Source organism: Scyliorhinus canicula, chromosome 19, assembly GCF_902713615.1.
Source record: "Scyliorhinus canicula chromosome 19, sScyCan1.1, whole genome shotgun sequence".
Taxonomy (NCBI): domain Eukaryota; kingdom Metazoa; phylum Chordata; class Chondrichthyes; order Carcharhiniformes; family Scyliorhinidae; genus Scyliorhinus; species Scyliorhinus canicula.
The window spans coordinates 6703983-6721945 of record NC_052164.1 but is presented as its reverse complement, the minus strand read 5'-3'; the positions used below and the strand labels follow the sequence as shown (position 1 = coordinate 6721945).

Below are 17963 nucleotides of genomic sequence, written 5' to 3'. Positions count from 1 at the left end.
GAAATTGACCATGTGAAGGGGAGGGAGGCGTGATATATGGATGTAAAATTGATAAATATTTCCAGGTCCAGATGAGAGCATGAAGAAGCACCGATACAGTCATCGATGTAACCGAAAAATAGTTGTGGGAGAGGCCCGTGTCGGAGTAGAACAAAGAATGTTCCACACAACCCACAAAAAGGCAGACATAACTAGGGCCCATGCAGGTACACATAGCCACGTCGTTTATTTGCAGGAAGTGAGACAAGGTAAACGGGACTTGTCTCACTTCCTGCAAAGGTGTGGCCATGGGCCCCAGTTATGCCTGTCTTTTTGTGGGGTGTGTGGAACACTCCTTGTTCCAGACCTACTCAGGCCCCCTCTCGCAACTGTTTCAGCGCCACTTCATGTTCCTGTCTGGACCTGGAAGAATGCATCAATTTTGCATCCAATTTTCACCCACCTTTACATGGTCCATCTCCGACATTTCCCTTCCCTACCTTAACCTCCCTGCCTACATTTCTGGTGATGTGGAGATGCCGGCGTTGGACTGGGGTGGGCACAGTAAGAAGTCTTACAACACCAAATTAAAGTCCAACAGGTTTGTTTCGAATCACTAGCTTTCGGAGCACTGCTCCTTCCTCAGGTGAATCCTGAGGAATCCCTTCTCACTGCACCTTCCCTTGCAATTGCAGAAGGTGCGACACCGGCCCCTTCACCTCCTCCTTCCTCATCATTCAAGGTCCCAAATACTCCTCTCAGGAGAAGCAACATTTCATTTGCACCTCCGTTAATTTAGTTTACAGTATTCGCTGCTCCCAATGCGGTCTCTACACTGGGGAGACTGTGACTGGCTGAGGGCTTTGTGGAACACTGTCGCTCAGCCCGCAACCATGATGCCAACCTTCCTGTCATTTGCCATTTTAACTCAGTATCTTGTCCTCATGCCCACATGTCCATCCTTGCCCTGCTGCGATGCTCCAGTGAAGCGAGCATCTCATCTTCAAGTTGGTGATGTTACAGCCCTCAGAATTCAACATTGATCTCAACTTTAAACTGGGATCTTTCTCCTCCATCTTGATCCTTTTGGGCCACCTGCTACTTATTCTTTAGTTTTGCTTTCACTGAGCATTAACCTTTGTTCTCACAGTACACATTCCGTTTCTTACCTTCATCCCAGCTACTTCTGAAGCTCTTCACATTGCCATTAATGCTTCCTGTCTTGTAACCTACACATCTTTGTTGCAATTGCTCCTCGTTCCCACCAGTCACTGACCGTCTACTCTCCAGCTGCTCCACCCTCTTACACAATATATAATCTATCACATTCTCCCTCTCTTTAGCTATGAAGAATTGTTGTATGAATTCAAACTGTTAGCTCTATTTTCTGTCCCACAGATGCTGCCAGACCTGCTAAATTTTCCAGCATTTTCTGTTTTTGCTTCACTTCTCCCCTGGTCAGATCGAAAAGCCTGCACTAATATTGTGCAGCTCACGGCTCACAACACTCCAATTTTGCATTGCAAGGTCTTACAACAGAAATAAGACCGTCAGTTATACAGGTTGAGGACAACTAGGACACCAGGGAGAACTTATGTTTGAACGGGTGCCCTGGGATTCTTCTGTTTAGCTTAGAGAACTGATGGGGCTTTCTTTTATCCTCTCATTTAAAAGATGCATTCCCTTTTTCATTTGTTCATGGGATGTGGATGTCGCTGGCTAGGCCAGCATTTATTGTCCATCCCTAATTGCCCTCGAGAAGGTGGTGGTGAGCCACCTTTTTGAACACCTGCGCCAATGAAAGGAAATGTTCAAACAGTAAATAACTGGGATCACATAGAACACAGAACCCCTACAGTGCCGAAGGAGGTCATTTGGCCCATCATTCTGCATCAACCGTCTGTTAGGAAGGTGCACTCCAACAGTGCAGCAAAACTAGATTCCATGCTAAGTCTCTGGAGTGGGACCTGTTCCATGACGTTCTGGCTCAGAGGCAGGAATGTTATTGAATGAGTTATGTTTAGTTCTCACACTATTTCATTTAATTCTCATACTGTCGGCACAGTGGTCAGCTTTGCTGCCTCACAACACCAGGGACCTCGGTTCAATTCCAACAGTTACCTCATTACCAGTGTGTATAACAAACACAGTCATTAAAGATGGTGAAGAATTAAACAAAGATTTCAAACCTAAATCAGCTTTTCACCAGCTTGTTAATCTTTCTTCAGATACTGTACCCTGACTGGCTCAATATGGTTTTATTTATTTATTTTTTCATGAGATGTGGGCTTCGCTGTCAAGCCCAGCATTCGTTACCCAACCCCAATTGTCCTTGAACTGAGAATCTTGCAAGGCCATTTCAGGGGCTGTTACGAGTCAACCACATCGCTGTGGATCTAGAGCCACATGTAGGCCATACCAGGCAAGGATGATGGGTTTTTATAATAATTGACAATGATTTCATGGTCACCATTACTGAGACCCGTGTGCAATTTCAGATTTTTATCAATTCAATTTAAATCCCACCAGCTGCCATGGTGGGATATATTTCATGTCCCCAGAGTATCAGTCTGGGCCTCAGGATTACAAGTCCAGTGACATTCCCACCTCTGTCTCAAACGCTATAAATACTAGAGAGGCACAATGTACAATACTTTATTGTAGTGGTTCTCAAATTGGACTCCATCAAGGCCCAGGGGCCCAAGTGACTTTGCAGGGGATCCGCACAATAGTGTGAAATGTTTAACAAACAGGGCCAGACCTATTGGTGGTCAATGGCGCGAGGTGCTGTTTTTGGGAGAATACCATGGTCAGAAGTAAGCAGCAACCAGAGGCATGCTCAGTGTGAGCAGAGTGCAGGAAACATCCCACCAAGATCCACAGGCTGTCCAGTAAGACGCATACACACCCACTTCATCGGTATACATCAGAAATATATTTTTTCTAATATGCATCAATAAGACACACTATACATGCAACACTTTTGTATCATGGCTTTTTGTATTACATTTTAAATGATACATTGGTGATTTCGCATCTATTTTAAGAGGGGTCCTGCAAACAAAAATGTTTGAGGACCAGTGCTTTATTACACAATGAGAATGCAAATGGCAACTTACGCAAGTTGTGACGCTGCACTTTGCTTGATCTGCTCTGCGCGTTGTTTCAACCCTGCCTTTGTTAGGGAGGACATGCGAGCATCACCTTCGGGTGGAATGTATGGATCAAATATTCCCGCTACAGAAAAGACATAGCAGCATGGGTCACTGACAAACTTATGACAGGGAAATATCAGTTGGCCCAACAAACCTGCCCACACCATGGTGGCTGGAGCATCACTTCCCTCAACCCTCCCCCTAGTCATGTAATCTCCTGGGAGAGGCAACAAAAGAGAAAGTCTAATGGGGGGGGCAGCATGGTGGCACAGTGGGTAGCACTGTTTAATCCTAGCTCTGGGTCATTGTCCGTGTGGAGTTTGCACATTCTCCCAGTGTCTGCGTGGGTCTCACCCCCACAACCCAAAAGATGTGCAGGGTAGGTGGATTGGCCACGCTAAATTGCCCCTTAATTGGAAAAAATTAATTGGGTACTCTAAATTTATTAAAAAGAGAAAGTCCAATCAGACGAAAAAATACTCTGCAAAATTCTCTTTGACCCCTGAGGCAATGGAAGCCAGTCCACACTGAATCACTTGTTATCTTAAAGAACTCTGAATGATGTGATCTCTGCCCCTACCAAGAACTATCCCTGTTGAAGACCATCCAGAGCCAGCACCCACAGCACACACTAGCGTGTGTGAAAACTATACATTATGTCATCCACTTAAGATGAATCTTAAGATGAGAAACTGCTTTTACACCAAAAATGTATTTTGCCAATTGTTAGACTACCAGACAAGACTCCAACATTTGTTAGGATACCAGATTAGAACCCAAACATTGTTCTAAAATCTGTAAAACCATGAGCAAAGGATGCTTCACCTCAGCAATGATGACTCTGACCAATAGACATATTTTATGTTAAAACAAACTTTAATTTAAACGCTGAATTAACCACATTGACGTCAAAGAAATAGCGTTACAATTATCAGATGTTAAACAGTTCTTAAATATAAGGAAAAACTTAAGCTTACTATCTATGCCTGTTGCTAACTCTAATTAAGCAACCCAATAAGTTCAAATGCCAATCAAAAACAGGGTTAACAAAACAGGTTTACTGTTTAACTGTGTCGAGACTTTTGGAGGGAGTTCCTTTCAAGAGCAGATCCAGTTCTGCTCAACCTAATGGCATTTGGCAAATCAGCTGGTCAACTTAAAATCCTACAACAGACTGCAAAACTACAGACAGACCTGGCTCCTCCCATTAATTACATCATTTCTATCCCATTGCGTTCCATGATCTCCTATGTTAGGACTAATCTATACTCAAGGAAACCACCAACAATCAAAACACAATTCCATTATCTGTAACCAAGTAAGTGGTTAAAATAAATAATTACCTCACCTTTTACGACTCTTTATTTACAGCTTTAGCAGACCCACAGTCTGGGTGCCTTAACCTAGGTCCTTTAATAATATTACTGCAGTGAATATATACCTTAACCCAGGCATTTAAAAATACTACTGTAACTGATGTAAAATATAATATTTTCACAATTTTTACATTCATCACACAATTGTGAAGAAAAAACAGAAAACAGATCAGTTTTCTCCCCTCCTCGCTTTCAAACATTGAACTATGCCCTGGCCACTCTGCAGTACCTCTTGCCCGAGTGGTCATCCTTCTCATTGGAGCCTGGATATCAAGTGTCATTTGATCGTGGCGATCGGCCTGACCTTAACCCCAGCTAGTATCTGCATGCCTGCAATTCTGGCACTGGCCACTAGATGGAGAAAAGGTGTAAAAACACTGGCTGATTATTTCACCTCCTTAAGCCCTGTAGTTGTGGCCTACCGTGGGCCACCCCTACCTAAGATCAAAGTCTTAGGATTACCAAAAATGTCTCGAGTAAAAACTTGTTGCTTGTGCACAGCCTGTTCCTCAGAATGTGCAGATGTTTACATTTGTGATTGATAACTTAGCTGGCACAACTTGTGTGCACATTGCACAATACCTCCTGGGTTGCTGCATGTCCGCACATACAGCCTACAGAAAACAATGGTTAGCAACTCTCCAGAATTGATATGGTGTTATCAGAAATGTAAATTAGTCTCCAGGACACGGTTGCAAGCAAATCCAGGAGAAAAATCAAAAGGACATAAAATAAAATTGTGTTTACTTGGAACTTCCATGTTCAGTTCAAGATATATTGGCGATGTTGGAAAAACGACTTGTTGCAAAAGTCAAGATGAATCCAACTGTCGAATAAAGAGTCTATTCCCTTTTCAACTGATCAGGAGGGAGGAGGCTCTTTTAAGTGTAGCAAGTGATGATGAGCTGGAATGCAGCAGCTGTTAAGAGAATTGTACCGCATGATGGGCCAAATGGCCTTCTTCTGAGAATCTGATGATCATTGACCAAGAAACTTAACAATTTGGTCACTGAGCCGCATTCAGTAATCAAATTGTTTGTTCAAGATTACAAATGAAGAATGGTCACTTGACTGAGAGGTAATGGAGGGCGGACAGTATTAGTGGGATTGTGCCACAGTATAGGCCAATGTCTGCTGGAAAGGATTGCAGCAGGAGGGAGGGGTAGCAGAGAAACAGGGAGAAAGTTGCATCGCTTTCCCCAATTAAAGATAACCAAACCCAAGATACAAATAAACAGCCACTGAGAGATCATCTCAACCTTCCTTAGATACTGAAGGTGAACCATTCACAAAACTCTTCCTGCACAATTTTGTTTCCTTCTAAAAGTTCATGCTCTGTACTGCGAGTGACGGATCTCCCATACCTGTACATGATATGTTAATCGACCGTTCCATGTACTGCTGCCGAATTACGAGTCCTGCGGCTCGAGCTGCTTTCTCCTGATCAACAGAACTGTCCTGTTTACGTGGTGGAACATAATGTCTCTTCTTTGTTCTCACAGTAATGATGCTGGCAGAGGCACAGAACTTCAGTGGGCTAAGCAGTGCTTCCAAGCCCTGGCAAACCTGTCAGGCAGATAAATATTAACTTGCAATTAGTTTACTTTGGTAGAAGAAATGGTGGCTGTTTACAAATCCTTCTACAGTCTCCCTTTGCAACCTCCTCCAGGCATATGCTGCAGTTTGCATTTTCATTCTGTTCTATGGTGTATCCCATTTTCCTCTGCTCCATTGCTGGTAGCAAGCTTCAACCATCACATCCCTATACTACAGAATTCTCTTCCTACACCTTTTCATCAATATATCCTGCTAATTCTACCCTGACTTGCATGTGGCACTTGTAGTAATCCTGAGATCGGACCTCTCAACTTTCTTCCTAACTCCCTATATTCTGCTTTTAGGACCTCATCCCTTTTTTTACCTATGTCGTTGTACCATTGTGTACCACAACCACTGGCTATTCATTCTCTCCCTCTAGAATGTCCTGTTACCGCTCCACAACATCCTTGTCCCTAGCACAGAGGAAGCAACATACAATCCTGGAGTCTCGTTTACGGCCACAGAAACGCCGATCTATTCCCCTTACAATTGAATTCCCTATTGCGATCCCACACTTTTCTCTCCTCCTCTTTGCAGCAGAACCAACCACGGTGCGACAAATTTTGCTGTTGCTGCGTTCCAGTGATACTGCTCAACAGCATCCAAAGCGGTCTATCTGTTTTGCAGGGGAATGGCCACAGGAGATTCCTGGTCTGCCTGCCTAGCTCTCTTGCTCTGCCAGGTGATCACCCATTCCCTTCCTGCCTGTGGCGTCTGAGCCTGCGTTGTGACCACCTCTCCATACGTGCTATCCACAGTACTCTCCAGCTCATGGATGCTCCACAGTTTTTGCTGACAACAGCCACAGCCATAAAATTACCTTCTAAATATGCACAAATGTTACCCAGTTCAACTCCCTCTGTACGTATTGCTTATTTAGAATTGTTGAGTCACAGTTGCTCCAGCTTAACATCCAGAACACAAAAACCATCGCATTTGATCCCAGCTAAAATCGCTACTTCCCAGCCACTGATTTTATTCCTTGCCATGATCACTTTTAGTCTGTTTGCAATCTTTGTTTGGACCCGAGCTTTAAAGCTCTTGTTTATTCCATCACTGAAACCATTTCCAACACTCACTGCCCCAGCCTCCAATAGTGCAAGCCCTTGTACATTTCCTTATCAACTTCAGGCACAAATGCACAAAAATTCACTCCCTGCTTGTGTTCCTTTTTATGTATTGCCTCTCCCCTCCCATCACTAATCGAGGAGCTCTCAAACACTATGATTCTGACCTTCTGAAACTCCTTACCTCAAACTCTGCATCTTTCTCTCCTGCGTCCCACTATTGTGGGTCCCTCTATTGCACCCACCACTTTTTAATACCACAACTTCCAGCTCAGTTGTAATCTCTCACTTACAGCTTTGACTTCCATGTTTCTCACATCTGTTTGCAAACCATCTTGGACAATATTTCACATTCAGAAACTCTGATAATTGAAGCTCCTAGTGCCTTCATGAGAGACAAAACAATGTGGGACAGAGGGATCTAAAATGCAAAATCCTTCACATCGTTGGTCAAGGGAGGAGAATGTGCCCAAGAATCATGCTCGCCTGTGATGTCCCATGCACTTTGGGTTGCGAATATTTGGAATTCTCGATTCCAGAGGGCCATGGAAAATCAGTTATTATGTTTAAAGCAGAGATTGAGATTTCCAAATATCAATGATATTATGGGGGAATAATAGTGTGGGAGGAAAGGCATTGAAGTGAATCAACCACGATCGAGGGGAACAAGTCGAATGGGCTGAATGGACTATTTCTCTTCCTATTGAGATGTCAAAACTAATTCATGGACGGGGAGGGGATCCTCTGGAGGCTTCCCAATCCAGGAGGAGTTAACAGGTGAAGGCAGAGTGTGCTCAATGACACCTGCCGCTCCAGCTGAGCGGTTCGGCCCAAAGAAATCTCGGGGCTTTTAGAAATGAGGAGACGAGCCGGCTGCCGGTCTGCTTTAACCGCCGGCTCCTGCTCCCGGCCGCGGCCCCTTGGTGTTTGTGAGGCCGCCCTACCTGCCGGTTCGCGCTCACTCCCCGTCGCAGAGGTTTCTCCACTGCCCACAGGAGCCTGCCCATGGACGCCGCCATCTTTCCGCCCCGCAGGCTGACGGGAACTTGGAGGACCGGAGCCTGTCCCTGCCGGAGCGCCCTCTGTGGTGGGAGTGGGGACTGGCTTCAGAGTTCAAACAAAAACAGACTTAACACGTTTTCTGGTACATGTTGATGAAATATCACATCTCTCATGCCATCTTATCTTTCTCTTTCAGATGCTGTGCACTTGCAAGAATTTTTCCTTTTTTTAATTTCAGGTTTCTAACCTCCTTTCTATGTACATTGCAAAGTAAAAGAAAGAGAAATGAGGGGTTGAGCGAGTGCTAAATTCAGGGTCGGAAATATAAGATGGTCACTAAATCCAATAGGGAATTCTGAAGAAGCTTCTTCACCCAGAGTGTGAAATTTGGAACTCAGAAGTGGTTGAGGCAATTTTCTTTTCTTTATTCGTTCAAGGAATGTGGGTGTTGCTGGTGAAGCCATGATATTATTAAATGGTGGAGCAGGCTCGAAGGGCTGAATGGAAGGGGAGAAATTCCTGCAGTGTGTTGCAGGAGAACTTTCTGGAACAGTACATTTCCATTTCTACCAGGGAGCAAGCTGTGCTAGATCTGGTCCTAGGAAATGAGGCAGGGCAGGTGGAGAACGCCAGAGTGGGGGAGCCGTTGGGAAGTAGTAATCATAATATAATACGGTTTAATATTAAATTGAGAAAGGATAAAAGTCAGTAATGGATTAAGATCCCAGACTGGAAAAGGCAAATTTTAGGGGCCTACAAGTTGAACTGGAGCAGATTGATTGGAAATGCATTTTGGTGGATGAAAAATGGGAGACTTTCAAAGGAGAGATGAATAGGATGCAAGCTAGGTACGTACCCATGAGAAATAAATACAGAGATATGAATACAAAGCTAGAATACCTTGGATGACTAAGGCTATTGAACATAAAATAAGGAAGAAAAAAGAGGCATATGATTCATGCCAGAATAATAATAGTAATAGAAATCAGGAAGACTATCTCAAATGCAGGAGAGAGGCTGAAGCTGGAATAAGGAAGGCTAAGAGGAAGCATGAGGAAAGGATTGCAGACTGTGCTAAAACAAATGAAAAAGAAAATCGCCTATTGTCACAAGTAAGCTTCAAATGAAGTTACTATGAAAAGCCCCTATCGCAGTGAATAGCAGTGAAGGGACAAGCAGGGTAAACTGCTCACTGAAGCGGAGGGCATGGCACTGGTACTAAATAATAATAATCTTTATTAGTGTCACAAGTAGGCTTACATTAACACTGTAATGAAGTTACTGTGAAAATCCCCGAGTCAACGCACTCCAGCGCCTGTTCAAATACACTGAGGGGGAATCGAGAATGTCCAATTCACCTCATAGCACGTCTTTCAGTACTTGTAGGAGGAAACCAGAGCACCCGGAGGGAACCCACGCTGACACGGGGAGAACATGTAGACTACGCACAGACAGTGAACCAAGCCGGGAATCGAACCTTAGTCCCTGGAGCTGTGAAGCAACAGTGCTAACCACTGTTTGACAAGGTGACACAGGCAGTGGGTGAAGGTGCTGCCGTGGATGTTGTATATTTGGACTTTCAGAAAGCATTTGATACAGTGCCACATGGCAGGTAGGTTAGCAAATTAAAAATGTTTGGCATTAATGGGTCCTTGGCAGCATGGATTAGAAGTTGGCTAAGAGATAGGAAACTTAGGGCAGCACGGTGGCGCAGTGGTTAGCACTGCTCCTCACGGCGCTGAGGATCCAGATTCGATCCTAGCCCCGCGCCACTGTCCATGTGGAGTTTGCACATTCTCCCCGTGTCTGTGTGGGTCTCACCCCCACAATCCAAAGATGAGCAGGCTAGGTGGATTGGCCATGCTAAATTGCCCCTTATTTGGGATAAAAAGAGAATTGGGTACTCTAAATTCATAATTTAAAAACAGTAAAGTCTTACAACAACAGGTTAAAGTCCAACAGGTGTGTTTCGAATCGGAGCACAGCTCCTTCCTCAGGTGAATGAAGAGGTGGGTTCCAGAAACACATATGTAGACAAAGTCAATGATGCAAGACGATACATTGAATGAGAGTCTTTGCAGGTAATTAAGTCTTTACATCATAATTTTAAAACGAAGAGATAGGAAACAGAAGGTAGGTATAGATGGCTATTTCTCAGACTGGAGACAAGTTGAAAGTGGTGTTCCCCAGGGTTCAGTGTTGGGACCCTTGCTTTTTCTCATTTATAGAAATAATTTAGAAGTGGATGTTGAGGGCTGTGGTGAACCACTGTGCACCTGTATTAGGGGATCTCTAAATTTGCAGATGATACTGAGCTAGGGAGAATAGTGAATTGTGAGGATGATGCTGAGCGACTTCAGAGGACATTGACAAGTTGGCCAAAAGGGCAGACACCAGGCCAGTGAAATTCAATGCAGCGAAATATGAGGTAATGCATTTTTGTAGTAGTAACATGGGGAGACAATATCGGCTCAATGGTACAACTTTGAGGGGAGTACAGGAGCAGAGGGACCTCGGGGTTCAAGTGCATAATTCTCTGAAGGTGGCCAGGCAAGTTGAAACAGTTAAAGAAGGCTTATAGCATCCTTGGGTTTATAAATAGAGGCATAGAGCTGGATTTCAAAAAGAGAGCTGGATATATATTTGAAAGTGATGAATTTAGAGGGCTCCGGAGATATGGGGTGGGGAATGGGACTAGCGAGGTATCTCTTTTGGGAGCTGGTGCAGACAGGATGGGCCGAATGGCCCCTTCTGTAAATAACAAACTAACAACAAGACTCCTGTTACTATTTCTTCTGCTCTTAACAGAGTGTCAGCAATCAAAGCAATATTGATATGCTTGTTAAATCCAGCAGGTGGCGATAATGCAAAGTTTATACCCAAATTACATTGGGAACACAAATTGATTATTATGGACATGGTGGAGATATATCTGTATACCTGGTTGGAGATATATCTGTATACATGAGTGTCAACCTTCCCAAATTTACCATTACTTTTACCCTTGCCCATCTTACCTGGGCTGACCATTGTACACAACAACAACAAAGCTTGTATATCGTCTTTGATATAAAACATCCAATGATACGCCACAGGGGCACATTGAAGCAAAATTTGATACCGAGAGATATTAGGGGATATTACAGCAGATGATGACAGGTTTTAAAGAATATCTGAAAGGACAAAAGAGCTGGAGAGAGATTTAAGGAGGGTTTCCATAAATTAGAGAAATAATGCTGAACGCAACAGTCTTTTTTTGTTATTTACAGCATAGAAGGAGGCCGTTCAGCCATTGTGTCTGCACCAGCAACACCTCAATAAGGTGCTACAAGGAGAAAAAGCCCAATTTCTCCAATCTTTCCTTGTATCTAAAATTCTTCATTCCCGTTATCATTCCAGTAAATCTCCTCTGCACTCACTCCAGGGCTTTAACATCCTTAAATAAGGTGCCCAGAACTGAACACAATACTTGAAATGTGGTCTGACCAATGAGCTGTAGAGGTGTAGCATCACTTCCTTGCTTTGTCAAGTGATTAAATTTGAGAATGTTTACAAGGTCAGAATTAGAAGAGTGTTTATATCTTGGAGGGTTGTGGGGGTGGAGTAGACAGAAGGAGGTCTGAGATCATGGAGAGATTTGAAAACAAGGATCATTAGATCCATACTGAGTTTGTCAGATTGGATTATTCCCTTGATTTACGTAGAATGTACAGGACAGAAAGAAGCTAATGGCTTGATAATCTGAATTTTGACCACGTTGGTTCAGGGATAAATATTGTCTCGGACACTAAGGAGAAATCCCCTTTGAAAAGGTGCAATGGGATCTTTTACATCCACCTGAGAGGGCAGATGAGACCTTAGTTTAACAAGTCATCTCTGGCAATGCAGCACTGCCTTGGTACTGCACTGGAGCGTCAGCCTATATTTTTGTGCTCAGAGTAGGACCTAAACCCAACAACCTTGGGACTCCGACAGAGTGACCATTGACTGAGTCAAACACTGTGGGGGCAATCTTCCCAACAGGGAAGAAAGTTCCCTAGCAAGCGCATTCAGCCGCGTGTTTCCGGCACTCGCAGTGACTGAGAAACACATGGCTATTCAACGTTACTCCTGTTGAATAAGGAGCCTAAACAGGAAACATGCAGCCAAGGCCACAGACAGACACATTTGTTTACAACAGGGAGCCCTGCTCACCACAACTGCCCGTTGTAGCGAGAGATCGGGCACCATTTTTAAATGGCATCTCGATCTCCGAGGCCCACAAATAAAATCCCCAACCTCCCCCTAGCCTGAAAGCACCAGGCCAGGGTACCCAGGCAGTGCCTGTCTAAAGGGCTTGCAGCTGGGAGCCTGGGTTCCCCACGTGTGCTGTTCTATCTGCTCCCCATTTGTGGAGACCAGCACCAAACACCGCTTGCCCGAGGTCCACGCGGCAAAGGAATCGAATCCCAAAGCCTCTGGTACCTTGGAAATCTGCACATTAGAGTAAGACTAGCTGCCTCGCTCTAATGTGCAGATTTGCCAAAAAAGTGATCCCTCTCATTGTGGGCTGGATGCTCCTTGCAACGTCGAGCGAGAATGCGTTGAATCTCGGGAGGCGTTGCGAGCGGGGTGGGTCCCGGGAGCAGGGTCTCCTGGCTTTCCCCGGCCACATTGCGCCGCAGCGAGATGCTTTTCCGGGGCAGCGTGGCTGGAAGATCGAGCCCACTGTCAACGTTCACAATTAGATTGGATAGTTGGATGAAGCAAAAGAAGATAAAGAAATATAGCAACAAAGCCAGGAAATTTAATTAGTACCATTTGTTCACATGTAATGCAAATGCTACCACAGACTGGTTGGGACAAATGTTGTAACTTTTATTTATAACAATTGGCTTCAGTGTTTTGGTCTTGGAAATGAAATGAAAATCATCGATATTTCCAGCCGTAATCACTAGGCAAAGGAATTTGCTGGAAAAGATCCGAGTTCAGATGAGTTGTGACAACGAATCCATTCCTGAACATTAACCAGCAAAGCTGCAATCAGCCAAATAGCCTCCATCTGTGCTGTAAACTCTATGATGTTGCCAACTCATCTTTTGCTTTCGAGTTATTGATGGACAGGTTGTGCGATTCCGGATCCTTCTGTTTCCATTTCAGTTCCCCGTTTTACGCATTTGTTTCTCTTCATCTCCCTTGTACATGAATACAAGGTGAGAATACCGGAATTGGCTCTGACTCCCGTGCCAAGGTCAAATACCCTGTGACACTGACTGTTTTGGCTTATATTCTGGAGAAGCTCTGGATTGCTGCCAGCCAGCAGCAACCATGGAATCATTAACTCAGTTTGAGTTGGCTTCAGTGGCGGCTATGAGCTGATCGGTCGTACATGGTGGCTCCTGCTTGGAGGCTTCGGTTTTGGCATTTTCTGCCCCTTTAATGGGCACTTTGTTTGTGAAAAGTGCAGAATGAGTGGAGGGAGTTAGTTTCTCTCCAAAGTGGTATGTCGGTAGGCGACAACACCCGGCAAAAGTCAAATAAAATCTTGGCTCAAGAGGTGGAGGCTCCATGTGGTGCAGCAATTGAACAAATGGCGGAGTTGGATGCATTGTCATCATCTAGCCCACTGCCTGTGGAGCAGTTGATAGATTTTATCAATGATCTGGAGATGCCGGCGTTGGACTGGGGTGGGTACAGTTAGAAGTCTGACAACACCAGGTTAAAGTCCAACAGGTTTGTTTAGAATCACTAGCTTTCGGAGCGCAGCTCCTTCCTCAGGTGAATCCTAAGGAAGGAGCTGCGCTCCGTAAGCTAGTGATTCAAAACAAACCTGTTAGATTTTATCAAGGGAGAGTGATGCGACCATCAATTCATGCGAAACAGAATAGATGTAAACTGTGGCTTTAATCGACTAGAACAGTGCCTGCCTGCGACTGCTCTGCTACTGAGAGGCTCCCACAGGGCTACTGCTCTTTATACCTCCCCTCAAGGGGAGGAGCCTGGGGCGGAGCCCACAAAGGCACCAACATGATACATCACAGGTAATACCTTACAATGGTCCATAGGTGGAGCCCTCATGGGCAACAGCATGGTACCGTTACATATATGGTGAATGGTTACTGCAATATGTTTACCACAGATAGTTGGGGACCCACTGGGTGTAATAGGAAAAGGACCCGAGGCACCTTTTCAGGGCCTTGGGGCAGTGGGGAAGGGGGTGTTGCAGGAGGGGGCGCATACAGTCGGGGTCGGGTCCGAGAACCCGTTTTCCACGACATAGCCGAGGATGTCTAGTCTGGTTGTGCGGAAAACGCATTTCTCCTTGTTGTAAGTGAGGTTAAGGGTTTGGGCAGTTTGGGGAAATCTCTGGAGGTTGGCATTGTGGTCCTGCTGATCATGGCCGCAGATGGTGACGTTGTACAAGTACGGAAATGTGGCCTGCGGCCCGTACTGGTCCACCATTCGGTCCATGGTGCTTTGAAAGACCGAGAACCCGTTTGTGACGCCGAAGGGGACCCGGAGGAAGTGGAAGAGGCTGCCGTCTGCCTCAAAGGCCGTGTAGTGGCGGTCCTCCGGGTGGATTGGGAGCTGGTGGTATGCAGACTTCAGATCCACCGTGGAGAACACCCGGTAGTGTGCGATCTGATTAACCATGTCTGCGATCCAGGGAAGGGGGTACACATCGAGGTGCGTGTACCGGTTTATGGTCTGGCTGTAATCTACAACCATCCGGTTCTTTTCCCCGGTCCTGACGACCACCACCTGAGCTCTCCAGGGGCTGTTGCTGGCCTCGATAATCCCCTCCCACAAGAATCACTGGACCTCAGACCTGATAAAAGTCCTGTCCTGGAGGCTATACCGCCTGTTTCTGGTGGCGACTGGCTTACAGTCGGCGGTGAGATTTGCAAAGAGCGGGGGAGGGTCGACTTTTAGAGTCGTGAGGCTACATACAGTGAGTGGGGGTAGCGGCCCGCAAAATTTCAGAGTTAGGCTCTTGAGGTTACACTGGAAATCCAGTCCCAACAGGAGAGGAGCGCAGAGGTCAGGGAGTACATATAGCTTGAAATCGGCGTACTCAGCGGCCTGCATTGCTAGGGTTGCGGTAGTGCACCCCCAGATCTACACCGAGTGCGACCCAGAAGCGAGGGAGATGGTTTGGTGCGCCGGGAAGATTGGGAGCGAGCAGCGTCTTACCATGTCTGGATGAATAAAGCTCACCGTGCTCCCGGAGTCGAACAGGCAAGGTGTTTCGTGTCCATTTACCCGGACGGTCATCATGGAGCTCCGGAGGTGTTTGGGTCGTGACCGGTCCAAGGTGACCGCGATGAGTTGCGGGTAGTCGGCGTGGTCGGAGGTGCTTGGCTGCCACCATCGGTCGCACGTGTCGGGCGGCGTTGCAGATGGCGGCCAAGATGGCTGCCCCCATGATTCGCACGTGGCAGGCCGTGTGGGCGAGGATGGCCAAGATGGCGGCCCCCGTGAGTCGCACATGTTGTACGGGCTTGGAGATGTCTGCCCCCATGGATAACACGAGGCCGATGACGCGTCCGGGGCAGAGCCGGCAGGCAAGCTGCTACACTGCGGGATCTGCGGGCCTGTGGGTCTGGCCTGCGATTTTGAGGGTTTGGACCTTGCTAGGCAAACCTTAACAAAATGTCCTTTCTTTCCGCAGTCGCTGCAGTTCGCGTTCTGGGCCGGGCAGCACTGTCTGGGGTGCTGATGCTCGCCGCAGAAATAGCAGGGTCACCCCCGTGTTGGGCGGTCAGCCACGCGGCACAGGCCTGGGATACTCTTTGGTCGGGGGTCCACGAGGGGGTCGCGTGATCATTCGGGAACGCGTTGAGGCTTTGGAACGCTACTTCTGGGGAGGAGGCTAGCTTTACCGTCTCTTCCAGGTCCAGGGCAGCCTTCTCGAATAGCCACTGTCTCACGTAGTTGGACCTGACCCCAGCCACATAGGCGTACCGGACTTGCGAGGTCCATATGTTGAGTGGCTGTAACGGCCTGATAGTTGCAATTTTGCGCAAGGACTTTGAGGTCGCGTAGGTACTCTTCCAGCGATTCCCCGGGGCGTTGGCGGCGAGTAGTGAGGAGATGCCGCACGTACACCTCATTCATTGGTCTTACGTAAAGGCGCTTCAGCATCGCGAGGGCGTCTGCGTAAGTGGAGGCTTCCTCGAGTTGTACAGAGATTCGATGGCTCACCCGGGATGGAGGAGGCTCAGGTTCTGATCGTCGGAGACAGAAGGCGAAGAGGAGGCGGCAAGGTCGGCCTCGAAACAGCGGAGCCAGTGCGAAAAAATCCCTTTGGCCTCCGCGGCCTGTGGGTCGAGTTCCAGTTGGCCAGGTTTGAGGGCAGATTCCATAGTGGTGTTGTAGCTGATTAAATTGATGCGATCATCAATTCACGCGAAACAGAGAGTAGATGTAAACTGTGGCTTTAATCGACTAGAACAGTGCCTGCCTGCGACTGCTCTGCTAATGAGAGCCGCCCACAGGGTTACTGCTCTTTATACATCCCCTCAAGGGGAGGAGCCTGGGGCGGAGCCCACAAAGGCACCAACATGATACATCACAGGTAATACCTTACAATGGTCCATAGGTGGAGCCCTCATGGGCAACAGCGTGGTACCGTTACATATATGGTGAATGGTTACTGCAATACGTTTACCACAGAGAGTTTCAGCATCATCGAAAAGAGATGCATGTGGACTGGCCCAGGGTAATTGTGGGGGCAGTAGCCCCTCTTCATGGGACTTTTGAATGGGTGGTGAAGCATCTGGAGTCGCAAGGTGCGACGATCCGAGAGGTGGAAAGGGCGGTGTTGGGCCACAGTGATTGGGTCGTGTTGTTGGAGACAGAGATGGCAATGTTGGGAGAGGTCTGCAAGATGCTGAGGGTGGAGGTACATGACCTGGAGAATCCTATTTCATTGCCTTCTTAATTTATGAATATGGGGAGAAGGCTAGTTGGCTGCTAGCCCATCAGTTGGGGCAGCAGGCAGCCACACAGGAGCTTGTGCAGGTGAGGGAGGAGGGTTGGTGATGATGCCAGAACAAATTAATGAGACTTTTGACGCCTTCTATCGGGGGCTGTATAGATCTGAGCCCCGGGGGATGTCGCGGAGACGGGACAGATCTGAGCCCCGGGGGAGGTCGCGGAGACGGGACAGATCTGAGCCCCGGGGGAGGTCGCGGAGACGGGACAGATCTGAGCCGCGGGGGAGGAAGCGGAGACGGGACAGATCTGAGCCCCGGGGGAGGTCGCAGAGACGGGACAGATCTGAGCCGCGGGGGAAGGAAGCGGAGACAGGACAGATCTGAGCCCTGGGGGAGGTCGCGGAGACAGGACAATTTTTAGACGGGTTGGTGTTCCCAGAGGGAGACAGAGAAAAGGGGCAGGATTTGGGGTTGCAGGAGATAATGGAGCGTGTTGGATAGATGCAGTTGGGAAAGGCAGCAGATGGCTTTCCTGTAGAATTTTATAAACAGTTTTCGACAGATTTTTAAAAAAAATGTATTTTATTCCAAAATTATTCAAACAGTTAAAACATGAACAAGCCGGGGGACATGTTCCCTATCACACAATCACCCCACACCCCCCTCCCCCCTTTCTCTTCTCTCCCTCTCATCCCACCCCCCCCCTCCCCAACAACGAACAGCTCCTCAAACATGGCCACATACAGCCCCCGCCTTGCCTCAAAGCCCTCCGCTGAACCTCTCAGTTCATATTTAATCTTTTCCAGACGGAGAGAGTCAGAGAAGTCTCCCAGGCGGGCAGCCACCCCTGGCGGTAAAGCCGACCCA

General features: G+C 47.0%; 1 protein-coding gene across 1 annotated transcript in view; it reads right to left on the bottom strand.

Annotated features, from left to right (window-relative positions):
• Window positions 1-8245, bottom strand: part of mrpl45 (mitochondrial ribosomal protein L45) — a 28100-nt gene extending 19855 nt beyond the window's left edge. Inside the window, 3 exon segments of the mRNA XM_038779200.1 lie at window positions 3099-3216; window positions 5875-6076; window positions 8121-8245. Of these exon segments, the coding sequence (XP_038635128.1) occupies window positions 3099-3216; window positions 5875-6076; window positions 8121-8195 (395 nt within the window). The 5' untranslated portion in view covers window positions 8196-8245.
• Window positions 8246-17963: the final 9718 nt, after the last annotated feature.